Source organism: Ovis aries, chromosome 2, assembly GCF_016772045.2.
Source record: "Ovis aries strain OAR_USU_Benz2616 breed Rambouillet chromosome 2, ARS-UI_Ramb_v3.0, whole genome shotgun sequence".
Taxonomy (NCBI): Eukaryota; Metazoa; Chordata; class Mammalia; order Artiodactyla; family Bovidae; genus Ovis; species Ovis aries.
The window spans coordinates 85551993-85579985 of NC_056055.1; the positions used below are offsets into that span (position 1 = coordinate 85551993).

General features: G+C 39.3%; 1 protein-coding gene and 1 long non-coding RNA gene across 5 annotated transcripts in view; one reads left to right on the forward strand and one right to left on the reverse strand.

Annotated features, from left to right (window-relative positions):
- Window positions 1-15467: 15467 nt before the first annotated feature.
- Window positions 15468-27935, reverse strand: LOC121818813 (uncharacterized). Of its 2 annotated transcripts, none has more exons than XR_006058944.2 (4): window positions 27650-27935; window positions 26667-26771; window positions 26264-26363; window positions 15468-23323 (listed from the first exon to the last, which is right to left on the reverse strand). It is a non-coding gene; the product is annotated as an uncharacterized LOC121818813 (long non-coding RNA). The 2 variants fall into 2 exon arrangements; XR_006058945.2 differs by having other exon boundaries at window positions 27236-27935.
- Window positions 27452-27993, forward strand: part of CNTLN (centlein) — a 357273-nt gene continuing 356731 nt past the window's right edge. For all 3 annotated transcript variants that reach the window (XM_060409518.1, XM_015093231.4, XM_027964566.3), the window contains exon 1: window positions 27452-27843. In XM_060409518.1, the coding sequence (XP_060265501.1) occupies window positions 27484-27843 (360 nt within the window). In that variant the 5' untranslated portion in view covers window positions 27452-27483. The remainder of the gene's footprint in view (window positions 27844-27993) is intronic.

Genomic DNA, 27993 nt, shown 5'->3' on the forward strand with positions numbered 1-27993 from the left:
CTAGTAGACACCAGGGACTTATTTTCTAACCAGGAGAAAGGGCAGGGTCTGGGTGGAGCAACAGCCACCTCCAGCCTTTTTTCTGCAGAGGCTCAGGGAGACCACCCTGCTTCCAAAAGTTATGTCTGACTTCCAACTCTCTCCAGGCTGAACCCTGGGAATGTTAACTGAAGCTAAGGAGGCATGGAGAGGGGAAACCAGGATGGTGGGTGAACAGGCTGGGCCGAGTTTTACATTGGTTGTTGTTTAGTCGCTGAGTTGTGTCCCGACTCTTTATGACCCCATGCACTGTAGCCCTGTAGGAGCCCGCCAGCCTCGTCTTTCCAGGGGATTTTCCAGCTAAGAATACTGGAGTGGGTTACCATTTCCTACTCCATATATCCTGGCAAATTTTTTAAAAGAAGCATGCATCTCTGGTGATTCTCACCATTTTCAGATTCTCCCTGACCTTGTTTGTTTTGCCAAACCTTGCCCCTGGGAGTCTTATCAATTTGTTGTTTCCTCTTTTCTGATTCTTCCTCCCACTCTATTAAAAAATTGAATAAATTTGACTTGTAACATTGTGTAAGTTTAAACAATCTAAAACGGGCAGAACAGTTTTCCAAAGGGGTTATCAAAATGGTCAACAGGCACATGAGAGACATCTCTAGTCATCAGGGAAAGCAAATCCATCTGTACCTGTTAGAATGGTTGTCATCAGGATGAGAGACAGCAGGTGACGGTGAGCGTGCGGTGAATACGGAACACTTATGCATTGTTGGTGGAAATATAAATTGGTCCAATCACTGTGGAAAAACAAGATGGAGTTTCCTCAAAAAACTAAAAATATATGTATCATATAATCCAGCAATTCTACTTCTGTGCATGTACCCCAAATAAGTGAAAACAAAATTTTTACCACATATTTGCACTCCATGGTTATCGCAGCACTGTTTACAACAGACAAGATGAGGAGACATCTCAAATACCCATCAGTGCATGAATGGATCCAAAGGGTATGGGGCGTATACACAATGGAATATAATTTAGTCTTGAGAAAGGAGGATATCTTCCTGCTCTTCCTCTCTTTTACAAACCTTTTCTTTGGAGAAGAGATTAGTGTTTCAAAGCATGAACCTTGGAACTGGACTGCCTGGTTTGAATCCCAATTGTGACACTTATAAACCATACGATGTTGGGGAAATCACTTAATCAGTCTTGCTTGTTTCTTCAAACTGGAAAAATGAAGAGAATGTTAACACTAACCTTGGATTGTTGTGAAGAGCGAATGAGTTAAACATATATTGCCTACTTGTTTAAGTATTTCCTTGGTTACATTCCTAAAAGTTAATTCCTAGATAAAACTATATATACATTACAATGTATTACACAAAGAATCATTACACAAAGAATACTTGGAAGTTGTAAAAAAGTCCAGTCATTAAAATACATTCAAATATATATTTGTCTACTCACACTCCCCATTTTAAGTGTTGCTAGAGTGAAAATTTAAAGATATTTAATATTTTCCTTAGGATAATTCCTAGATATCATATTGCTAGATCTCAGATGTGCATTTTGAAAACTCTGACAACAAAAATGAGCTTAATTATAAGATAGAAACAGACTCCCAGATATGGAAAACAAACTAATAGTTACCAAAAAGGAAAGGGAATGAAGGAGAGATAAATTGGGAGTATGGGATTAGCAGATACAAACTACTATATATAAATAGATAAACAACAAGGTCCTACTGTATAGCCCAGGAATATTCAGTATTCTGTAATAAGCCATAATGGAAAAATACCACAAAGAATATGTATCTATGTATCACTGAATCACTTTGCTGTATACCAGAAATTAACACAACATCGTAAATCAACTACACTTCAATAAAAAGAAGAAAGAAAAGCTCTGACATACACGCCAAATTGCCCTTTCTTCCAGCCATACATGAATTCTGTTTTCCCTGATCTAGCCCAATAACAGATACTACCAAATAAAAAAGATCTTTGTCAGTTTGGTAAGTGAAAAGTTGTAACTTAAAAAAAAAAGCTGTACTTTTGATTTGTGGTGCTGTCAAATGCCTTAAAATTATTGGATTTATTTCATTTTGGGCAAATTATCTGTTCATATACTTGTTTGCTTTTTGTATTAAGTCATGCTTCAGAGACTGGCTAGCTCTTTAGCAAACTCATTTAATGTTTCTCCTAAGCACCCAGACTACCATTTACTAGCCTCCTATGCAGTTGTGTAAGAAAATACCAAACCAAGTTCTAGCCCAGGCTGTAATAAACCTCTATAGGTCACAGGTTTGGTACAGGTCTCACCAGGCTAAAGTCCAAGTGTCAGAAGGGTTTGTATTCCTTTCTGCAGGCCCCAGAGGAGAGAGAGTCTGCTTTCTTGCTCATTTGGGTTGCTGGCAGAATTCACTTCCATGTGGTGATAAGACTGCCTTCCTCTTTCAGTTTGCTCCCACTCAGGTGAGGGCTGTTCCTAACTTCTAGAAATACCAGCATTCTTTGACTGTCACCTCTCCTTGTCCACATTTGAAATCAGCAATGGCAGTCCCTCTCATGCTGCAAGTTCTCCTGCTCCATCTCTCTGACTCATGCTCCCACCTTCTTCTTCCACTTAAAGGGCCAATGTGATTGCACCTGGGTGATACAGGATAACCTCCCTGTTTTAAGGTCAGTGGATTAGCAACCTCAATTCCAACCTTGGTTTCCTTCTGCAGTGTAAGGTATCATATTCATAGACATAATACAAGTAGGCAAAGATACTGGAGCCAATATCCTGCTGACCACATACTCTCTTTCTCTTCCTTTCCAGAATGTAATGTGTAGGACAAGTATCATAATCTTTGTTTAGACCAGTGCTTGGCACAAGTAGTGTAGCTAAGAGTTACCGATGAATATATGAAGGAAATTTCCATCAAATAACTTGAAAATACTGTATCATTAAGCCTGCATTCCACTATCCTTGTATTTCAGTAACCATTCTGTGCAGCTTTATATGGTTTTGAGATAAACAAATAACATGTTTTCCAAAACATACCATTAACTTTGGTAAAATACTCTTTTTTAATATGTTATTTTCTTGTCTTACTCTTCTTGATACGGCCTTTCATTTTTCTTCAATAAGCCTTCTGTGGGTGTTGGAAAATATAGCTAATTCCAAGTAGAAATTGAGATAAATATTTAAGCAAAATTCTCAAAATAAGACTTTGTAAAGATAGGATTATAAGGCTTGCACAATTAATTTCCCATGGGTATATCCCTATCATAAAACCGAACAATCTCTGCTTCTTCCATTTTTATAGTGGTAAAATATATATTCTGCTGCTGCTGCTGCTGCTAAGTCACTTCAGTCATGTCCAACTCTTTGAGACCCCATGGACTGCAGCCCACCAGGCTCCTCCGTCCATGGGATTTTCCAGGCAAGAGTACTGGAGTGGGGTGCCATTGCCTTCTCTGAAAATATATATACATAACATAAAATTTGCTATTTTACCCATTTTTTATGTGTATTATTCAGTGGCATTAATTACATTCACACAATTGTGCAACTATCACCACCCTTTCCAAAGCTTCTCATTACTCTAATATAAAAAAATTTCTTTTAAGAAACTTTTAAAATTAACTCATTTCAGTTTTCAACAATTTATGAGTTTAAACATTCATACTTTCAAGGAAAATCTCCTGTGACAGTTGCCCATCACAAGGTATGATTCAAAGATCCATAATTATTTGGAATTAGTAAGTTTGATAAAAATCTTTTCCCCCCATCAAACATGTGCCTAGTGAATCTTGTTTTCTCAATTTTATTTTCAGTATCAATTTAAGGATATCTTTCTATGAAAAATATTTTAGTCAAAAGATGAATAAGCTTACAAGCAAATGTAAAAACAACTTCTCTCAGATAAATATTCATGAAGATATTTAAAGAATCTTATTTATTATTTATTTATTTAAATAAATATTATATTTTATTTATATTAAAATATTCAGTTCAGTTCAGTCGCTCAGTCGTGTCTGACTCTTTGCAATCCCATGAATCGCAGCATACCAGTTCTCCCTGTCCATCACCAACTCCCAGAGTATACCCAAACTCATGTCCGTCGAGTCGGTGATGGCATTTAGCCATCTCATCCTCTGTTGTCCCCTTCTCCTCCTGCCCCCAATCCCTCCCAGCATCAGGGTCTTTTCCAATGAGTCAACTCTTCACATGAGGTGGCCAAAGTATTGGAGTTTCAGCTTCAACATCAGTCATTTCAATGAACACCCAGGACTGATCTCCTTTAGGATGGACAGGTTGGATCTCCTTGCAGTCCAAGAGACTCTCAAGAGTCTTCTCCAACACCACAGTTCAAAAGCATCAATTCTTCGGTGCTTAGCTTTCTTCACAGTGCAACTCTCACATCCATACATGACCACTGGAAAAACCATAGCCTTGACTAGACAGAACTTTGTTGGCAAAGTAATGTCTCTGCTTTTTAATTTGTTATCTAGGTTGGTCATAACTTTCCTTCCAAGGAGTAAGTGTCTTTTAATTTCATGGCTGCAGTCACCATCTGCAGTGATTTTGGAGCCCCAAAATAAAGTCTGACACTGTTTCCAATGTTTCCCCATCTATTTTCCATGATGATGGAACCAGATGCCATGATCTTCATTTTCTGAATGTTGAGCTTTAAGCCAACTTTTTCATTCTCTTCTTTCACTTTTATCAAGAGGTTTTTTAGTTCCTCTTCACTTTCTGCCATAAGGGTGGTGTCATCTGCATATCTGAAGTTATTGTTATTTCTCCCAGCAACCTTGATTCCAGCTTGTGCTTCTTCCAGCCCAGTGTTTCTCATGATGTACTCAGCATATAAGTTAAATAAGCAGGGTGACAATATACAGCCTTGAAGTACTCCGTTTCCTATTTGGAACCAGTCTGTTGCTCCATGTCCAGTTCTAACTGTTGCTTCCTGACCTGCATATAGGTTTCTCAAGAGGCAGGTCAGATGGTCTGGTATTCCCATCTCTTGAAGAATTTTCCACAGTTTATTGTGATCCACACAGTCAAAGGCTTTGGCATAATCAATAAAGCAGGAAAAGATGTTTTTCTGGAACTCTCTTGCCTTTTCCATGATCCAGGGGATGTTGGCAATTTGATCTTTGGTTCATCTGCCTTTTCTAAAACCAGCTTGAACATCTGGAAGTACATGGTTCACGTATTGCTGAAGCCCGGCTTGGAGAATTTTGAGCATTATTTTTCTAGTGTGTGAAATGAGTGCAATTGTGTGGTAGTTTGAGCATTCTTTGGCATTGCCTTTCTTTGGGATTGGAATGAAAACTGACCTTTTCCAGTCCTGTGGCCACTGCTGAGTTTTCCAAATTTGCTGGCATATTGAGTGCAGCACTTTCACAGCATCATCTTTCAGGATTTGAAATAGCTCAACTGGAATTCCATCACCTCCACTAGTTTTGTTCATAGCGATGCTTTCTAAGGCCCACTTGACTTCACATTCCAGGATGTCTGGCTCTAGGTGAGTGACCACACCATTGTGATTATCTTGGTCGTGAAGATCTTTTTTGTACAGTTCTTCTGTATATTTTTGCCACCTCTTCTTAATATCTTCTGCTTCTGTTAGGTCCATACCATTTCTGTCCTTTATCGAGCCCATCTTTCAATGAAATGTTCCCTTGATATCTCTAATTTTCTTGAAGAGATCTCTAGTCTTTCCCATTCTGTTCTTTTCCTCTATTTCTTTGCACTGATCGCTGAGGAAGGCTTTCTTACCTCTCCTTGCTATTCTTTGGAACTCTGCATTCATATGCTTATATATTTCCTTTTCTCCTTTGCTTTTCACTTCTCTTCTTTTCACAGCTATTTGTAAGGCCTCCTCAGACAGCCATTTTGCTTTTTTGCATTTCTTTTCCATGGGTAAGATCTTTATCCCTGTCTCCTGTACAATGCCACGAACCTCTGTCCATAGTTCATCAGGCACTCTGTCTATCAGATCTAGTCCCTTAAATCTATTTCTCAGGGCTGATGCTGTAAAGAGCAATATTGCATAGGAACCTGGAATGTTAGGTCCATGAATCAAGGCAAATTGGAAGTGGTCAAACAGGAGATGGCAAGAGTGAATGTTGACACTCTAGGAATCAGTGAACTAAAATGGACTGGAATGGGTGAATTTAACTCAGATGACCATTATATCTACTACTGTGGGCAGGAATCCCTTAGAAGATATGGAGTAGCCATCATGGTCAACAAAAGAGTCCAAAATGAAGTACTTGGATGCAATCTCAAAAATGACAGAAGGAACTTTATTCATTTCCGAGGCAAACCGTTCAATATCAAGGTAATCCAAGTCTATTCCCCGACCAGTAATGCTGAAGAAGCTGAAGTTGAACAGTTCTATGAAGACCTACAAGACCTTTTAGAACTAACACCCAAAAAAGATGTCCTTTTCATTATGTTGCTGCTGCTGCTAAGTCGCTTCAGTTGTGTACGACTCTGTGCAACCCCACAGACAGCAGCCCACCAGGATCCGCTGTCCCTGGGATTCTCCAGGCAAGAACACTGGAGTGGGTTGCCATTTCCTTTTCCAGTGCATGAAAGTGAAAAGTGAAAGTGAAGTCACTGAGTCGTGTCCAACTCTCAGTGACACCATGGACTGCAGCCCACCAGGTTCCTCCGTCCATGGGAGTTTCCAGGTAAGAGTACCGGAGTGGGGTGCCATTGCCTTCTCCGCCTTTTCATTATAGGCGACTGGAATGCAAAAGTAGGAAGTCAAGAAACACCTGGAATAACAGGCAAATTTGGCCTTGGAGTACGGAATGAAGCAGGGCAAAGGCTAGCAGAGTTTTGCTAAGAGAATGTACTGGTCATAGCAAACACCCTCTTCCAACAACACAAGAGAAGACTCTACACATGGACATCACCAGATAGTCAACACCGAAATCAGGTTGATTATATTCTTTGCAGCCAAAGATGGAGAAGCTCTATACAGTCAGCAAAAACAAGACCAGGAGCTGACTGTGGCTCAGATCATGAACTCCTTATTGCCAAATTTAGACTTAAAGTGAAGAAAGTAGGGAAAACTACTAGACCATTCAGGTATGACCTAAATCAAATCCCTTATGATTATATTAAAATATAATATATTGCAATATTTTAAAAATTATCTTATTATTTAATTATTTATTACTTAAGAATCAAAGAATCTCCTTATTGCAAAACTCAGACTGAAATTGAAGAAGGTAGGGAAAACCACTAGACCATTCAGGTATGACCTAAATCAAATCCCTTATGATTATATAGTGGAAGTGACAAATAGTGTCAAAAGATTAGATCTGATAGACACAGTGCCTAAACAACTATGGATAGAGGTTGGTGACACTGTAGAGAAGGCATTGATCAAGACCATTTCAAGAAAAAGAAATGCAAAACAAGCAAAATGGTTCTCTGACCAGGCCTTACAAATAGCTGAGAAAAGAAGAGAAGTGAAAGGCAAAGGAGAAAAGGAAAGATTGAAATGCAGAGTTCCAAAGAATAGCAAGGAGAGATAAGAAAGCCTTCCTCAGTGAACAATGCAAAGTAGAGGAAATCAATAGAATGGGAAAGACTAGAGATCTCTTCAAGAAAATCAGAGCTACCAAGGGAACATTTCATTGAAAGATGGGCTCAATAAAGGACAGAAATGGTATGGACAGAAGCAGAAAAAAATGGTATGGACCTAACAGAAGCAGAAGATATTAAGAAGAGGTGGCAAGAATACACAGAAGAACTGTACAAAAAGAGATCTTGATGACCCAGATAACCACAATGGTGTGATCACTCACCTAGAGCCAGACATCCTGGAATCTGAAGTCAAGTGGGTCTTAGGAAGCATCACTATGAACAAAGCTAGGAGAGGTGATGGAATTCCAGTTGAGCTATTTCAAATCCTAAAAGATGATGCTGTGAAAATGCTGCACTCAATATGCCAGAAAATTTGGAAAACTCAGCAGTGGCCACAGGACTGGAAAAGGTCAGTTTTCATTCCAAGCCCAAAGAAGAGCAATACCAAAGATGTTCAAACTACCACACAGTTGCATCCATCTCACACTAAAAAAGTAATGCTCAAAATTCTCCAAGCCAGGCTTCAGCAATACGTGAACCATTAATTTCCAGATTGTCAAGCTGGATTTAGAAAAGGCAGATGAATCAGAGATCAAATAGGCAACATCTGCTGGATCATCGAAAAAGCAAGAGAGTTCCAGGAAAACATCTACTTCTGCCTTATTGAGTACGCCAAAGCCTTTGACTGTGTGGATCAAAACAAACTGTGGAAAATTCTTAAAGAGATGGGAATACTAGACCACCTACCTGTCTCCTGAGAAATCTGTATGCAGGTCAAGAAGCAACAGTTAGAACTGGACATGGAACAATGGATTCATTCCAAATCGGCAAAGGAATACTTCAAGGCTGCATATTGTCACCCTGCTTATTTAACTTATATGCAGAGTACATCACACGAAATCCCGGGCTGGATGCAGCACAAGGTGGAATCAAGATTGCCGGGAGAAATATCAATAATCTCAGATAAGCAGATGACACCATTCTTATGGCAGAAAGTGAAGAAGAGCTAAAGAACCTCTTGATAAAAGTGAAAGAAGTGAGTGAAATATTTGGTTTATAACTCAACACTCAGAAAACTAAGATCATAGCATCCGATCTGGTCACTTCATGGCAAATAGATGGGAAAAATTGGAAAGTGTGAAAGACTGCAGATGGTGACTGCAGCTATGAAATTAAAAGATGCTTATTCCTTGGAAGAAAAACTATGACCAACCTAGACAGCATGTTAAAAAGCAGAGACATTACTTTGCCAACAAAGGCCCATCTAGCCAAAGTTGTGGTTTATCAAGTAGTCATGTATGGATGTGAGAGTTGGACTATAAAGAAATCTGAGCACCGAAGAATTGATGCTTTTGAACTGTGGTGTTGGAGAAGACTCTTGAGAGTCCCTTGGACAGCGAGGAGATCAAACTAGTCAATCCTAAGGAAATCAGTCCTGAATATTCATTGGAAGGACTGATGCTGAAGCTGAAGCTCCAATACTTTGGCCACGTGATGTGAAGAACTGACTCATTTGAAAAGACCCTGATGCTAGGAAAGATTGAAGGCAGGAGGAGAAGGGGGCGACAGAGGATGAGATGGTTGGATGTCATCACCAACTTGATTAACATTAGTTTGAGCAAGCTCCGGGAGTTGGTGATGGACAGGGAAGCCTGGCATTCTGCAGTCCATGGGGTCACAAAGAGTCAGACAGCACTGAGCGACTGAACTAAACTGAACTGACCTTAAAGACACTAGAAAAAGACAAGGAATAGAAATGATTAGATACTGTACTGTTGGAGTGGGCAAGAGATTTAGAAGAGTCAGTTGCATGATAATATGAAATGTACACTCCATCAACAATAGAGTCAGGGGACTGAGTGACGGGGCCTACACCTACTTCCCACTGCTGTTTTCTTGCACTGCTGTCCATATTGATGCAATTTTCCAATTCTTCCTTAATCTTTACTTGTTAATAGAAAAAAATATTCATTGCTCTTAAAGTATTTTGGAATTATATATGTATTGTCCATTTCTGCCTCTATTTCATTCTTTGTTTAGAGAGATAATATAAAGCCCCGAGGAAGAATCACAGAAATCTTTCTTTTAAAGTTCAACACTGTTGACTGGGGTTAGATTTAAAATGGTTATCAAAGAGACCTAAACATTGTGGAAAGTGGATTAAATAATGAATTACATGCTAGTTTGGGTTACATGATGTTAACAATATGAATATTTAGCTCTATTGATAACAAGGTATATGTAAACTTAGAAAAAATCTTTGGGTGTGTTGCACAAGAAAAAAAGAAACTTTTGGTTATTTTGTAAAACAATGGACAAGCTTCACTTCATATATGAGGAGGTGGAATCTTGTGGAATTGAAAACTCATCTTACACCCAAACTAACTAATGTTTGAAACATAGAGAGGCTCACTCTCTCCTCAGATGCCTTCTCAGTGTAAGGACGGGGTATAAATGCAGAGTTGGTGGTGCGAGATGATGGATGAGGGTTCCTCTGGTTGCCAGAGGATCTGTGACCAGCACAAAAACTGCTTGGTCTGGGTTAATTAATTGCAGGAACAGTTTATTCAGATGCAGGGCAAGCACCTTGGCTAAAATCTCAGCATCTGTGTTGATTAAAGATCTGAGGCTGAAGGAAGCACATAGTTGGGGGTCTTAGATAGGTTTGTGAGCCATATGGGCTTCTTTTAATGAGGGAGGGTTCTGTGATCCAAGTCTCAAAGCTATGCTGTTCTAGTCAGCACTAATGGAGCATCTCTTGTCCAGCACCAAAGTACTTCACAGTCCTATTAGGGCAATCATTTTTCCTGGTTATTTGTTTCAATAATCTTTTCAGAATCTCAACATTTTTTCATTTCTTACAGACCTAGTGATAAGAGAACAAGGTGCAAAATCTTGCTGGCCTCGTTTAAGTTCAGGGTAGATCCTGCATAAAAATCTGTTTTGAATATTATTGCTGATGAAACGTCCACTAGTCTATTATGGCACTGTAAAGATGTGAGTTGTAGAATATATATTCTCTGAAATTTTATCTTTAGGATATTATGATCAGTTTTTCTCGGCTTTGACTTTCTGTTCATTATAGCTATAGAAATGGACACAGAAGTTCAACTGAAAAGGAAATTATAATAAAAATTAAAAAATACAGCTGCATCAATAAAACTGAACTTCTTTAGGCTGCACAATCTCCTGAAACATTCATAATTTGAAAATACTGTGGACCTTATCCAAGGATTTTTAAGAATTATAAAGCTCTGCCACACAAGGATCTAAGTCAGATGTAAAGTTAGATGCTCACTTAGGGAAACAAAAGCTTGAGTTATGAGCAGTGTTTTTTTCCCTCAAGTTCTTTGTTCTCTTTACTCCATTTGATTTCTATACAGATCTAAGTCAACTACTGGCATTAGAGTCTATTCATCCAGGTCATCAGACTTAAACATCTCTTTATCTTGTGAGTTTATTTGTAAAGTTTTCTATTATGAAATGTGTCACAAATAAATGAGGGCATGTAATGTACACGTAGATTTCTAAAATAATGATAAAGTAAGCATCCATTTTTCTCTCACCTTAAGAATTAGTACATCTTTAATTTGTCCTGATTCTCCTCCAAACTGTGATCTCCAACCTTTCTCAGAGGTAACCATCATCGGCATTTATATGATTTGATATTTCCCATTTCTTTACTTTTAAGTTTTCCACCTACATAGCTCTTTGTCCTATAAATAAGTTGGAATCATATGTTTTGTTCTGTAACTTGTCTGTGTTGCTTTCAATATACTGCAGAGATCATCCATGTGGACGTGTATACTTGTGGTTCATTCATTTTCACTGCTGAAGTGTATCTATTGAATAAATATACTATAATTTATCAATCAGTTCTACTGATGAAAGACTGTGGATGGTTTCAATTTTTGCTATTGGGAAAAGAGTAAATATAAAGAAGTCTTCTTGTACAAATGGGCAAGAATTTTTCTAGATACAGAACTAAGAGTAGAATTACTGGTTTATGAAGCCTGTATATACCAGAATCAAAATTTCTAAGTATTGTCTAATGGTTTTCTATGATGATTTTTACCAATATTTACATTAACCATTACACATTTTACATTACATTAAACATTTTACCAATATTTACATTAACATTAACAGTTAGCTACATTAACTGTTACATGAGTTTACAAGGCTTCAAGTCTCTGCCAACTTGATATGGTCATAATATATATATAAATATGTATATTTGCATAATATATACAAATGTATGTAATCAAGTTGTGATATCCTGTATCATAATTTTAATTTAATATTTCACTAGTTGCTCATGAGATATAGCACACTTTAATATGTTTATTTGCTATTTTTAATCTTCTATGAAATGTCTGTGCTATTGTTTCTATTGGACTATTGATAACTTAGAAAAATTCTCATTCACTCTTTATATAGTCTGTATACTAATTCATAATTGGTTAGGCAAATATCTTCTGCCAGTTTGTGGTTCTCTTCTCACTGCCTTAGTTGTGCTTATTGATTAATAGAGTGCTGAATATTTTTGAATCTTAATGTTGAAATAACTGTAGGTTCACATGCAGTTGTAAGAGATAATACAGAGAGATCCCATATACCCTTCTCAAAGTTTTAACATCTTGTACAGCTGTAGCACAATATCACAAGCAGGAAACACATTGATACAATCTATTGATCTTTTTCAAACGTCAGCAGTTCTGCATAAACTTTTGTGTGTGTGTATTTAGTTCTGTTCAAATTTTATCACTTGCTTTATCTTGATATAGCAATCACCACCTTCAAGATACAGAACTGTTTCATCATCTTAGGGTTCTCTCATATTATTATTCCTTTAGGCTCACATTCACCCCCGTTCCCCCACCATCCCTAACCACAGGTAACCTCTCATTTCTAGAATGTTATATAAATGGAATAATAAAATATATTACTTATTATGTGAACCTCCCTCCCATACCCCTATGTTGTCACCCAGAGCCCTGTATTGAGCTCCCTATGTTATACATCAGCTTCCAACTAGATATCTGTTTTACATATGGTAATGTATGTTTCAATGACACTCTAAGTATATTACTTTTTGAGGTTGGTTTTTCTCACAAAGCAGAATTCCTTTTAGATTCATCCAAGTGTTCGATCCCTGGGTTGGTTGGGAAGACCCCCTGGAGAAGCGAAAGGCTAGCCACTCCAGTAATCTGGCCTGGAGAATTCCATGGACTGTATAGTCCATAGGGTCACAAAGAGTCGGCCATGACTGACTTTCACATTTTTTTTTTTAAGTTGCATGTGTCAATAGCTTATTTCCTCTTGTTGCTGAGTATTATTCCATGTTATAGATGTATCACAGTTTATGTAACCATTCACTCATTGAAGGACATCTGGGTGCTTCCAGTTTTTGGCTATTATAAGTAAATTTAAAAAAAAGAATTAATAGACTTAAAAAAAGTTTTTAGGTTGACAGAAAAGGAGCAGAAAGTACAGTGAATTTCCATATATACCACTCCTCCCCCACTTTCCCATCTTATTAACATTTTACACTAGTTTTGCACATTTATTACAATTGGTGAGCTAATATTGATACAATATTATTCACTAAAGTCCATATTTAAACATTATGTTTCACTCTTGGTGTTGTATATTCTATGAGTTTGGAAAAATTTACCATTAGAGTTTCATACAGAATAGTTACCTGGCCGTGAAAATCCTCTGTGCCCTGCTTATTCATCCTTTCCTACTCCAACCCCTGGCAATCACTACTCTTTTTACTGTCCTCATAGTATTGCCTTTTCCAAAATATCATATAGATGGAATCATAACAGCATGTAGCCTTTCCAGATTGGCTTTTTTTAAAGTTAATACACATTTAAGTTCCTCCACGTCTGTTTGTGACTTGATAGCTTGTTTGTTTTTAGCACTGAATCATATCACATAGTCTAGATGTATCACAGCTAATTCACCCATTTATGTATTAAAGGACATCTTGGTTGCTTCCAGATTTGGGCAATTATGAATAATAATGCTGTAAACATCCATGTATAGGTTGTTATGTGAATATAACTTGTTGGCTCATTTGAGTTAGTAACAAGTTGCTATTTTCTCCCACAGGGGAAAAGTGAGAGTGTATGAGTGACAGCCAGACTTCCCTAGCCCTGCAGGACACTGTCCAGGAGGTCTAGTTCTTTCTTGCTTCATTCATATGGATGAGGAAATCTACAAGATTGAGGGACTGGGAAAGGCTGGGAGCAAAGTAGCCAGGGCTCAGAACTCATCAAAGGGACACTACTAATGGCTTTTCATTTCTTCCTACTAACCACATCACAGACTCTATTAGGAAGCTCACCCACTAGCCACTGGATATACCTCACCTGTGGGCCTCTGCAACTGGCCCACAGGTACCCACACCACTATGAGATTCTCATCCATACTCACATCTTTCCTTCCTCCCCCCATTCTAGCAGACTGTATAGATGGCAAGAGTGAGCCTTTGCAGGTAGCTAATAAGGAGGTATAGAAAGTCAACCTAATGGTGGGATCAAGATCAAGCTCACAAACTTGAGCATTTTAGGGTATTGCCCTAGAGAAAACAAATAGGAACCTCAAAGTACTCAGGCTGACTTTGTGGGATTGAGAAAAAGCATATAATTTTAAGAACTCCTCATGAAGAGGGAACTAGAAGTGTGAACCAGACACATCCATAGAAAATCCTCAGAATTCTTAACCAGGTGAAGATAAAGTGAAAGTGAAAGTTGCTCAGTCATGTCTGACTCTTTGCAACCCCATTGACTGTACCATGGAATTCTCCAGGCCAGAATACTGGAGCCTTTCCCTTCTCCAGGGAATCTTCCCAACCCAGGGATCAAACCTAAGTTCCATATTGCAGGTGGATTCTTTACCAACTGAGCTGCAAGGGAAGCCCTTGTGAAGGTGAAGATATATGTCTCCCAAATCCAGTCTGCAAGACTGGATGAAGTGATTACTGTTTCAAATGCAAAGACATCAATGCAAAACCTCAAGGAACACATAAAATCAAGGAAACATGACTTCACAAAAGGAACATGATAGCTTTCCAGTTTCAGACTACAGAGGAATGGAGATCTACATATTTCCTGGCAAACAACTGAAAATAACTGTTTTAAGGATGCTCAGTGACCTACAAGAGAACATAGATAGATAACTCAGTGAAATCAGGAAAATACTGCATGAATAAAACGAGAGGTTCAACAGAGAGCTATAAATCATAAAAATAAAAGCAAATTCTAAAAATGAAGAATACAAATAATGAAGTGAAAAATGAAACAGATCTTCAAAAGCAGATGTGGTCAGCAAATGGAAAAAGTCTGTGAGCTTAAAGACAAGTCATTTACAGTTAGCCAATCAGGATACTCAGATACCACAGAAATACATAGTATTAATATTAGAGACTATTATGAACATTCATATGAGAACAAGTTGAATAAGTTAGAAGATATGGGTAAATTCCTAGAAATACACTCTACCAAGACTGAAATCATGAAGAAATAGAAAATCTAAGGAGATCTATAACTGGTAAAGAGATTGAATCAGTAACCAAAAACTTCCCAAGAAAGAAAAGCCTGGATGTACATGGTTTGGCTGGTGAATTCTACCAAACATTTAAAAAAGAATAAATAATAATCTTTTTCAAACTATTCCAAAAAACTGAAGAGGAGGGAACACTTCCAAATGCATTTTACAGAGCTAGCGTTACCCTGACACCCAAATCAGATAAAGACACTACAAGAAAAGAAAGCTATAGACCAACATCTCTGATGAACATAGGTGTGAAAGTCTTCAACAAAATATTAACAAACTGAATTCAACAATACTTTAAAAGGACTGTAGTCTCTGAAGTGGGATTTATCTCAATCATGCCAGGATAACTCAACAAATACATTAATAATGTGATAAACCACATTAACAGAATGAAAAATAAAAAATCATATGATAATCTCAGTGCAGAAAAAGCACTGAACAACAACATTCAATATCCTTTCATGATAAAAACTCTCGACAAACTTAAGCACAGAGTGAATGTATCTCAACATAATAAAGACCGTACATGAGAAATCTACCACTAACATCATGCTTAATGATGAAAAGTTGAAAAAATTTCCTCTAAGATTAGATGTCTATTCAACAGCCCAATTTTTTAGCCAGTTAGTTGTTCTATGTCCAGTTCTAACTGTTGTTTCTTGACCTGCATATAGGTTTCTAGGTTGAAGCATCCCAAACAGAAAATGATATTCAGAGGAAAAGTGCTTAACTGGATAATAGAACAGAGCATTATAAAAGTTTTTTCCAACACCATTCACTTAAACATTTCATCTTATTCCCCTTTTCTACTCTCATCCTGCATTGAGCTATATCTGAAAAGGGACTGAATTCCCCCCACAGATTTGGCAATCTAATTTATGTCTATTGATGCTTGAAACTATTTATCTATTGCCCACTGTTCTATTTGTACATTTTAATTTAACATGATGTCTAAATATTTTCCTAGTTTTGAAAAATGTCATACTTTTCCTTGGAAAAGTAACGCATAACAAAAAATTACTTCCTAAGATAAACTCACTTACCTGAAACATAAATATAGTTCTTAAAAGTAATGAAAAATATTTGGGTAATTACATATATTTACACATTATCAAAACCTGTGCCAAACAAAGTTATAAATATGAACTAAGTTCATGGATTTAGAGGGAAGAAAATTCAGCATAAGGTGCCATGAAATAAATTCAAAATACTCATTTCCCAGACTCACAGATTATTACCCAAATCAGCATGTATAAACAAATCTTTGTTTCCATTTCAAACTATGCTATTTAAAATATTTCCTCATTCATAGAGGGAAAATTCACAAGATATAGCATGTAAATCTGAATGGAGTATGCTGCTCTAAAAATGTAGAATGATTATTTAAAGGTGAGTGTGATGCTTACAACTTTATGACATCGAAGAACAGATAAACAAAAAGATAAAGTGGTTGACAGAGGACCACTTACTGGTATGGCCTCAGCCTATTAATACTATTTTCAGTTAATAAAACTCAGACAGAAGTCGAAATTTTTAATTTAGGGCATAGGAACAAATCAAATGGCATAAAACTAGTGTCATATAAAACAATTATTGAATGTCATAAGCAAATAAACATGTTTATGGGTCTCAAAATTGACTCTGACTTAAACTCAGGAGCATATACAAAAGGAAAGTCACGGAAAAAGTGATCAGTGCACATGATTATAAAAGAAAGGCTAAGTTTTCAATAATTGTCATATTATAACTTCACTCATGTTACAAACATTTAATTAATATTTTCCCTAGTATAACAATCAGTCTATGACTGCCTCTTACACACTATTATTCTGTTTAGATTAGCTGGTAATTACAGGAGACAAAATTTCACCTAAAATGGAAAAGTTGTCCAGATGAAATGAAATAAAGATACTATTTAAACCTTGCTTCTGGACAGTACTAAAACCAAGAATGTCTGGTCCGGACAAATTTTGAAATATTGCATAGTTTTCTGTAATTTTGCACATGTACAGCAGAGGGCACTAATATAATTATAGTGGTTGGGCCCGCTGGGAGTAATTATCTGTGATTTTGGGATTCACTGGAAGTAGTAAACTAGAAAGTCTTTCTCATCTTCATCAGTGAATAGTTTCCTACTATCTAAATAGGGAAATTCTTTGCATGAAATTTACTTAATTTTTATAGCTAAAGGGCCATAATAATAGAAAGTTAACGTTGATTATTCCCTAAGAAATCAACAACACAACGAGTGATCTTTGAATATCATAAACCAGCTTCCTCAAAAGACCAATAACACTCCATCAACCTCTCTCCCACATCTTTTTGCTCTCACATAGCTACACTCACCTAACTGCATCTTTTCCCAAAACACCGTCCCAGAAATCTAAAAGTGGAAAAACTTTTGGCTATGTTAGCACCTTTTTATGATACAGTTGAAGCATTGTCTGATCGTAATGATCTGTATAAGGTGATGGAAACTTTGAGACAAGTGGAAAGACTAACAATTAGCTGTTGTTAGGAGAAGGAAATGGCAACCCACTCCAGTATTCTTGCCTGGAGAATCCCGTGGACAGAGGAGCCTGGTGGGCTGCCATCTATGGGGTCGCACGAAGACGACTGAAGTGACTTAGCAGCAGCAGCAGCAGAGAGAGTTAGCCGAAATCACCCTCAAATATGTTGTTTCATTACAAAGAGGGAGAACAGATGGTCAAACAGTTTTGTGGTCTTCATTTTCTAGGTAAAGTTAGTAGAATAATTGCTATTTCTAGCAAAGCATGAGGTATGTATAGCAAGAAAACAATCACTTGTTTTACAAATTTAACCATGATAGATGTATGGGCTTTGCTTTCTGGGAGATCACCACATCCGTTTCATCCCTTCAAATATCCTGGTGCGAGCCAGCGTCATCTCTTGCTTGAACTGGTTTTCCTGCTTCTAGTGCCCTTTTCCTAACCCCACAATCCATTCTTCCCGCAGTGGAGTGGCCTTTTATTAATGTAGAGAAATCGTATCTCTCCTCTGCTTAAAATCCTTCTGGAGTTTCCTGTAGTCTTAGAGCAAAATCCAGATTCCTTCCTTCATCTTACACCACATTTTCTTTCACTCTAACTCCTATCATAGTTGCCTCCTTTCTGTTTTAAGAGCATACCAAGAAACTTTGTTCTTCAGGGCTTTTGTATTTGCTATTCACATGCCAAGCTTTTTAGATGGTTTCTCATCTTTCAGATTTCAGCTTAAATTATATTTCTCCAGAGAGGGCTTTTCTCATCAACCTAACAAAAGCAGTCTATCCAGATACTCTCTATCTCATCGTACTTTCCTGTCCAGCAGGTATCACACACTCCCTCTCTTTTTAAGTTGTTTACATCGCCTTTTGCCACTTTTAGTTCCCTGAAGATAGGGACGGGTTTACCCTTTCGCATCTGCATCTCCAGTGCTAAGCTTTTAGCACATAATACTCTGTATATAATTCGATTCACTAATTGTAAAATCACAAGATATCTTTTGCATTCCAGAAGCAATGCCTGGCATGTTTTTTTAATTTTTAAAAGCTTAACTCATGTATTTTAACAAGATTGCTTCTCAGTTGACTGCATGTCAGGCTCACTTGCACGTTAAGTCCCTTCAGTCGTGTCTGACTCTGTGCGACTCCATGGGCTGTAGTCTGCCAGGCTCCTCTGTTCATGAAATTTTCCAGGCAAGAATACTGTAGTGGGCTACCATTTCCTTCTCCGCAAACTCAGTTGGGGAACTTGAAAAAAAAATTAACAACACCTCAGTCCCACACCACACCTGTTAAATCAGAATCTCTGGAGATGAGACCCAGGTATTATTTGAAGAGATCCTTTGATTCTGATCTGCAGCCAGCATGGGAAAAACACAGAGTAACTATCATTCCCTTTTCTTTAAACTCCTTCTCAGCTCCTTTGTTAATCCATTAACATCCTTTAGTGTGATTCCTTTCCAAATGATTTCTGTAAGAAATGTTTCTGGGAAACCAGAGATAGAAAATTCTTGTGGCTCTTACCAACCCACTTCAAACTGGAGTTTGCTTGTGGATCACAAAGCTTGATCTCTAGTCATGTGGATACTTTTATCCACTTGGAATGGGCTCCTTTGGGGCTCCATGAAAACAGACATTTCCTGGGAAATAGTTTATGTGGATGTATCAACCTATGAAACACTGCAGTATTTAGATTTCGCTTATAAGCTTTTGCTTTTTATTCATACTTTGATTTCCCCTGTTGTCTGATAGCCTCCCAAATATGTGCATGGTATGCTTCCCACTCGTTGAAGTAACTATCAGTTATTTAAACGTTCCTCTTGGATATACTATCCCTGATCACACTGCCTAAAACAGGGCTTAACCACTGCCTTCACTCACTCTTTCCTTCCTTTGCTTTATATAACTATATATATATATATACTATCTATATAACTGCACTAATTAACAAGTATATTTCCTTGTTTATGATGTGTTTTCCCCTACTAGAACATAAGCTCCGTAAAAGCCAGGATTGTGACTGTTCACTGCTATATCCCGAGCAGTGTTCAGTATTTGTTGAAAAACAATTAAGGGATAAATGAACAGTGTCTGGCAAGGGGTTCGCAAATTGATTTCATTTTCTTTCTTTCTTCCTATTATCCCATAGAATTTTGCTATATCAAAAAGCATCATATAGGAAAAAAAATGTTACTGGCAAAAGGAACTATTTTCATTAATTTAACAGTTTCATTTTTTTCCCAAGTAGTAGTTAGCATACATGCGATATATTAGATTTTAACTTTGATAAAAGTTACCCATAAAAATCGGGCTTCCCCAAGTGTTTCAGTGGTAAAGAATCCATCTGCAATAAGATGTGGTTCGATCCCTGGGTCCGGAAGTTCCCCTGGAGGAGGAAATGAAACCCACTCCAATATTCTTGCCTGAGAAATCCCATGGACAGAGGAGCCTGGGGGGCTGCAGTCCAAGGGATTGCAAAGAGTTGGACACGACTGAACAACTGAGCACACATGCATCTGTAAAAATATTTCCTGTTCAAAGCAATGTCCCACTAATGTGAGATGTAATTAACAACCATCAGGAGTGTCTGGTAATTGCTGCAGGCAAGACTTTTCTTTGGCCTATAGGGAGCTAGTTGAGAGACATTCCTTGAGAGCTTCTTTTGTAAGGTCATTGTAATAGGCTTCATGAGAGGTACAAAATAAGAGGGTTTTCTGCCTGCTAGGACCTTACAATCTGTTTACAGTTATAAACCAAGAGTATTAAATGTGAGAATAATAAAATTATGATACAAAATATAAAATAGATGCAGAATGAAAATTGAATAATATTACCTTGGGAGATTCTTTCTCTCTGTGTATACATGTGTATACACACACATAAACACACACATATCTCAAATTAGATAAAGTGGCCTAGAACTTCTGGAAACTGAGTGTTTTTTTTTTTAAGCTGTTTACTTATTTATTTTAGCTGTGTTGGGTCTTTGTTGCTATGTAAGGGCTCCCTCCGGTTGCAGCAAGTGGGGGCTACTCTTTGTTGCCACGTGTGAGCTTCTCACTGCAGCGGCTTCTGCTGTCGTGGAGCAGGGGCTCTAGGGTGTGGGGGCTTCAGTAGTTGTAGCAAATGGGCTCAGTAGCTGTGGCCCTCAGGCTCTGGAGCACAGGCTCAGGAGATGTGGCACACGGGCTTAGTTGCTCCTCATGTCTCTTCTTCCCTGACCAGGGATTAAATCCGTGTCCTCTGTCGGCAAGCAGATTCTTAAGCACTGGATCACTAGGGGAAGCCCTGGAAACCAAGTTTTAATGCAGAATGTGAACGCAATAAAGAAAATAGATGCATTCCCTTTGGTGCTTTTCTGTTCACAAGCTCTATATTCTTTATCTAACCCGTTTTTAGATTCCGTTCCCTCTTCTTTATAACATGTGACTTCCCTTTTTCTCCTATGGACTTGTAGGTTAAAGTCCAAGCAGCTGCCATGTGAACCATGTAAAAGTTGTTACTTTTATTTGCTAGTAACAGGATGCTATTTATACTGTGACCCAGTTGTTGCTTCTTAAACTACATTGGCTTCTTGAGCTGGATACTTTGTTTGCCCCTTCAGATTGTCTCTTGATATCTATATCTATATATTTCCACTGTGTTCCGTATCCTGGTGGGTTGCCCTATAACAACTGGTTGGATTCAGCCAGTGGAGAGCATGGGAGGAGATCGGCCTGGGGGAAGAGAGTGAGGTTTGAGTATTTGTTCCCCTGGCTTCCAATTTTTTGGTGAGTCTTTTCACCAGCCAGCTGTCTGGACACAGCCCTTTTGTCTCCTCGTACCAAGGGCTGCTCATTCCCCTCACTCTTTCGAGTTTAGGGTGATAACATCTCCCACCCTTTAATAAGCCTTGAAGCACTGCACTATCCTTTGTGCTTTCTCTGGATCCTCCAGTTACATTTGTAATCAGTTTGTGTTTTAACTGTTCCCAAAGTACTTTATGTGAGTTTCCATCACCTTCCTACGGGGACTCTGATCCCCTTGCCAAGCAGAAAGGGAATCAGAACCTGGAAATTCCAACCCTCTAATCACAGGATTGGTTGGCTCCCCACAGCAGTCAGGCCCCATCCTTAGGTGCTTTCCAAAAGTCAATTCCTTAACCTAAAAAGACACCTTTAAGCTCTCATTGAAGAAACTGCAAGGGTTTTAGGTGCTTGGTGCCAGAAATGGGGATGGGGACAAAGATCAAATAAGTATTTCTTATCATAAATCCCAGTATCGCAAAAGGCAAAATGCCACTCTATGTGTGTGAAGGTGTGCATGTATGGCTATATGCTATGATAATGTATGAACACCGTTATAGGCAATAGATAAGCATCATCAAAACAGAGATATTAAACCAGATCACTGGCAATGGAAGAAGACCTTCATGTTTGAGGTGAAGCCAGAGAAACAAAATAGGTGGGAGAGTTGGAGTACTTTTGCAATATTGTCTTGAGAGTAAAGAAAATATACAGAAAATACTAAGGATCATGGATCTACCATGCTGTGTGTTAGGGAGGAGAACTGAAATATAGGTGAGAAAGCTCAAAAAAACCCAGTGTTGTCTCATTCCAGTCATGTTAAAGATCCTAAACTATGCAACCTTGTGTATCAAATTGGCTGAGATTCTCAGGGAATTTGGGGTTGTATTCTAAACTCAGTGAGGTAAGTAAGCTGATAAAAGTTACTCAAAACAATAGGACATGGCTTTTTTTTTTTTTTTCTTTAGGACAACTTCCACACTGAGAGTTAGGACTTAATGAAAATAGTTTTAGAAAAGCCTATTATTAGGGAAAAAAAGACAGTTATTTAAACAGTTTTGGACTGTTGTATCATCATTTAAGATGAAAATGGAAAATTAAATTCTGTTTTTCTAATACTGCTAGCTCATTCTTTTGGAATTGTGTGAAAATTAAATGGGACAACTGGAACTGATGATGCCATCCTTGGATACCTATGATCTTGACTTAGAACAGTCTCAGGACTGATCAATAGGTGCCAGGTATCACTCAGATAAAATTGTAGTATAGTCTTCCCTCAGTATCCTAGGGGTATTGGTTCTAGGATCCCCCTTGATACCAAAATCCGCTGATACTCAAGTCTCTTGTATTCTATGAAGTTGTACTTGCATGTAACCTATATACATACTCCTATATACTTTTAATCATCTCTAGAATACTTGTAATGCCCAATACAATGTAGATGCTGTATAAATAGTTGCTGGTGTGTGGCAAATTCAAGTTTTGATCTTTGGAACTTTCTTGAATTTTTTAAAAATTCAAAAAACTTATTTTGGGCCGCGCTTGGTCTCTGATGGTGCACTTGGGCTGCCTCTAGTTGAGACAGGGGCTTCTCACTGTGGGGGCGTCTTTGGTTGCAGTGCGCAGGCTCTAGCCGCGCAGGCCTCAGTAACTGCTGCTCGAGGGCTCAGAAGTAGTTGCTTCACAGGCTCTAGAGTGTGGGCTCAGTAGTTGCGGCGTGCAGGCTTAGTTGCTGTGGAATCTTCCTGGACCAGGGATTGAACCAGTGTCCTGTGCATTGCAAGGTGGATTCTTAGCCACTGGACCACCAGGGAAGTACTTGAATTTCTTTTTTTTCTGAACATTTTTGATCCGATGTTGGTTGAATCTTCAGTGGAACCTGTGGGTACAAGGGCCAGCATTAATTATAAGAACAATACAATTGTCTTGGTTTACTCTAACTCCTGGATTGGAATTGGTCTTATCATGTCATGGTCCTGACATGATATGCCTGCTATTGATTCAAATGTCACATTGGCACATCCTAGCTTGTGGGATTCTCTTTTAATGCTGAAGGGGTGACAGCAGGCTATTTTTGATTTAGATCCCTAGGATATGACAAGACCCTAAAAACTGTGATAAATTTCAAAATGATATGAAAGAAATCTATGATAGTTAATGTATTACCAATACCTAATTGTGGCTTTAAATTTAAATTTGTTGACTAAATAAAGAGTATATCAAATTGGTAAAGAAGAAATGAACATGTCTTAAAATTTGGCATTCTTTCTGAAAAACAAGAATTGTAAAGGCTGAGAAATTGCTAATACATTTTCTCTTTTTAAATAGACATTAGATATAATTTTTAAAATTAAAGTGAGAAGTGCAATTCAAATGCCACATTAATTTGCACGTTTTCCTCGCTTCCCCAATATTTCACACATACAGCGGTGATATAGTGAGAATTATGTGTTTCTATAGTTTAACATCCTTTATCCTCAGCAGATTTTAATATGTATTTCTACAGAACAGACGTCATCACTTTTAAATATTTGAACAGAAAATTGCATAGGAGAAACACTTGATTGTCTTGGACATTTTTATTCATGTATTACTGCAGATCTTTAACTTATCTTTCTGAATTAGAAGTGTTAATACTCAGTGTTTCACAAGTTTCTGTCATTTTAGCAAATAACTAATAGAAGAAAGAACTTCCTATGTATGCTCTGAAAATGTGCAAGTTTCAATTCTTGAAAATTGTCTGCTGATGGTGGCTCAGAGGTTAAAGTGTCTGCCTGCAATGCGGGAGACCAGGGTTCGATCCGTGGATCGGGAAGATCCCCTGGAGAAGGAAGTGGCAACCCACTCCAGTATTCTTGCCTGGTAGGCTACAATCCACTGGGTTGCAAAGAGTCGGACACGACCGAGCTACTTCACTTCAAAGTACTATTAACAACTCAATAACAAAAAGACAACCTAATTAATAAATGGACAAAAGGTTTGAATTGACCTTTCTCCAAAGAAGATAAATGTCTAACAAACACAGGAAAACATGATCAATGTCATTAGTCATTAGGGAAATGCAAATCATTATAATCAGTATAATCATTAAAAAAAAAGAAAAATGGTTTTGAAGATGCAGAGAATTTCAAATTCTCATACGTTGTTGGTGGGATTGTAAATGCTATAGCCACTGTGGCAAACAGATTGTTCCTCAGTAACTTAAATATAGAATTACCAAATGGCTCAACAATTTTACTCTTAGGTATAGACACAAAGAAACTGAAAATAGGTATTCAAATAATAACCTGTATATGAATTTTCATAGTAGCTCTTCACAGAGGAGCCTGGTTGGCTAGTCCATAGACTCCCAAGGAGTCGGATATGACTGAATATCTGAGCACAGACACACACAAGTGATTCACTTTGCTGTACACCTGAAACTAACACAACATTGTAAATCAACTATACTATAGTAGAAAATTTAAAAATTGTCTAGTCATTGATTCAAATATCCTTCTTTTGAGTCGACCATGTATACTTACCCATTGTATATAATGGAAGAGACTTCACTGCTTTGCGAAATCATTTTTCTGTATTCAGATGAAATAATGCCCTTCTGCTGCTGCTAAGTCGCTTTAGTCATGTCTGACTCTGTGAGACCCCCCCACCCCCCAAGATGACAGCCTACCAGGCTCCTCTGTCCCTGGGAGTTTCCAGGCAAGAGTACTGGAGTGGGTTGCCATTGCCTTCTCCGGATGCCCTCCTGCTGCTGCTGCTGCTGCTAAGTCGCTTCAGTCGTGTCCGACTCTGTGAGACCCCATAGACAGAAGCCCACCAGGCTCCCCCATCCCTGGGATTTTCCAGGCAAGAACACTGGAGTGGGTTGCCATTTCCTTCTCCAATGCATGAAAGTGAAAAGTGAAAGGGAGGTCGTTCAGTCGTGTCGGATTCTTAGTGACCCCATGGACTACAGCCTACCAGACTCCTCCATCCATGGGATTTTCCAGGCAAGAGGACTTGAGTGGGGTGCCACTGCCTTCTCTGGAATGCCCTTCTGAGTACCAAATAGACATGAAAATGTGCATTGACATTGATTTCATGCCAAACATGTGAATCATGTGATTGGGATTCCTATAGACTTGAACTCAGTGAAGTCTCGTGTTATCATACTAATGCTGTATTTCAAGTGACAGGTATGGAGTGAAGGTAGGGATCCAAGGGACAGGTTTTAGAGTTAAGTGGAACCATATTCTAGCTTTTCTAATACCAAATGTGGGGCTTCAGGCAAGGTAGCGTAATTCCCCAAATTTCAATTTCCTTACTAGTAAAATGAGGATAATACCTATTTTACTCTCATGTTGTAAGAATTGAATGAGTATATATATATGAAAAGTAGTTATCACTGGACTCAGCATATAGTAAATGTTCAGTATGGTAACTACTATTTTAAAAAGAACTTTTGTATTCCCCTCTTTTAAAAGGAAGATTCATTTATTTATTTTTGGCTGTGCTGGGTCTTCACTGCTACAAACGCTTTTCTCTAGTTGTTGCAAGCAGGGGCTACTCTCTAGTTGCCGTGCTCCGGCTTCTCATTGCAGTGGCTTCTCTTGTTGCAAAGATCAGGCTATATGCACCCTGGCTTCAGTAGCTGTGGCTCCCAGGCTTAGTTGCCCCAGAGCAGGAGGGATCTTATTGGACTGGGGATCCAACCTGTCCTCTGCATTGGTAGGCAGATTTAAAATCACTAGACCATCAGGGAAGTCCCAGTAACTGGTTTTAAGACAGGATTATATATACTTTTTCTAATGCAATCCTTTTATAAATTTTAAGTACTCACCTTCAGTGGGAAGGAAGTCCAATCATCCTGCCTCAGCAGAATTCTGATTGGGAGGGTGTCTTTTGAGGTGCTGACTAGATTCTGGCACGGAGTGGTAATTCTGATTAAACGAAGAAGTCATCAGTTAAAGCAGTCACCTCCCTATTTCCACAGATCTCCCCACCCCACCGCAGCTCTCCACGTGCTCTGCAATCTTTACAGCAGAGGACAGCGATCTAGCCTGTGGTAGAACCCGATTGCTAGCACAACGCGCATCTCCTTATGAAACTCATTACAAGTAGGACATGTTTCAATGACAGAAAAAGAGGAGGTTATTTCTTATTCAAAGTTGATAAAGAAAGAAAGCAGGAAGAAAGGAAAGGGAAAAAAAGGAAGAAGAAAAGAGAATGAACAATAAAGAAACCTGGCCGTTTTTTCTTTAACCACGCTCCAAATTACTAATTTCAAACCGGTCCGAGGATTCAAACTCCGGAGAATGCGGGTCACACTCCCTCTGATACGCAGCCAACTGCATAAAGAAGCTGACATAAAAAAAGGAAATCATGACTCTTGCAAAACAGAAGACAAAGGCGCACAAGGGATCATAATTCCAATGGGAAACCTGCTCGATAGTCCCAGCTCAGCACAAGGCTTTCCACATCTCCTAGACATCAGTCAGCTGGTTGTCAGCTGTACGTAAAGCAGTTTTGCTAAAGGGTGTGAAGAAAAAATTTAAGTGTAAAACTTATTCCTGATCCTCAAGGAGCGCTGGAGGGATTAGCCCTGTAACTAACACTCCAGGGCGGTCAATGAAACGTGACAAACGAGTTGGCAAGGGTCTTGAAGGCGGAGGAATTCACAGTTAGGGATCATTTGGGGCTAGGAGCTTGTCAAGAAAGGCTTTAAGAAGTGGGGTGTAAGCTAGGCGCCAAGTAGCGGCTGGTAGTGTTTTAGATTGATGGGAAGTCGTGGGGTGGTGGGTTGAATACTGACCAGGGCACTCAAGGGTGCGGTGCAGGGCGGACGGGACTAACTCCTGCGGCCCAGGACGCGTGCGCCACCAACGCTCGCGCGGGGCGCGCGGCCCGTGGGAAGCCAGCCAGGACCCGCGAGCGCGAGACCCCGCGCGCCAAGGCGGGAAAAAGCTGGCGCATGCGCGGCTCGGGGCTTCGGGCTCGCCAGGATGGGGAAGAGGAGGTGGAGTTTCCTAGAGGGAACTTGACCCGTTAGCAGCCGCGGCAATGGCGGCGCGGTCGCCGCCCTCACAGCTCCCTCCGCCCCCGGCGCGACACTTGGGGCCCTGGTCCCCACGTGTTGGGCGGGGAGCTGTGGCACACGCAGTGCGCAGCGAGACCTCGGGTCTTGAGGGCGCAGCGCGGGAGCGCGTCGTGGACAAAAGCGATTTACCCTGGCGGGGCGAAGAAGGGTCAGAGGGCCAGCGAGGGCCAGCGGGGACAGCTCCGGCTCAGGCTCCCCTCCTCAGCGCGCCCATGGGGTCCATGCGGCTAGAGGGCATCTCGGTAGAGGAGGCGATGGTGACCCGGACGCAGCTGCTGGAGGAAGAGCTGAGCAGCGTAAAGGAGGAGCTGGCCCTGTGTCAGGTATCGAAGTGGCCGCCGGCCTTTCCCCTCCGCAGCGGGGCTGGGGCCGCGTCCCTCTCCCTCTGCCTGCGTCTGTGTCGCTGCGCGGGTTTAGGACCCACCCACCTCTGCCCGGCGGCGCTGCGTCCCGGCGCCCACGCCCCGCCGGGC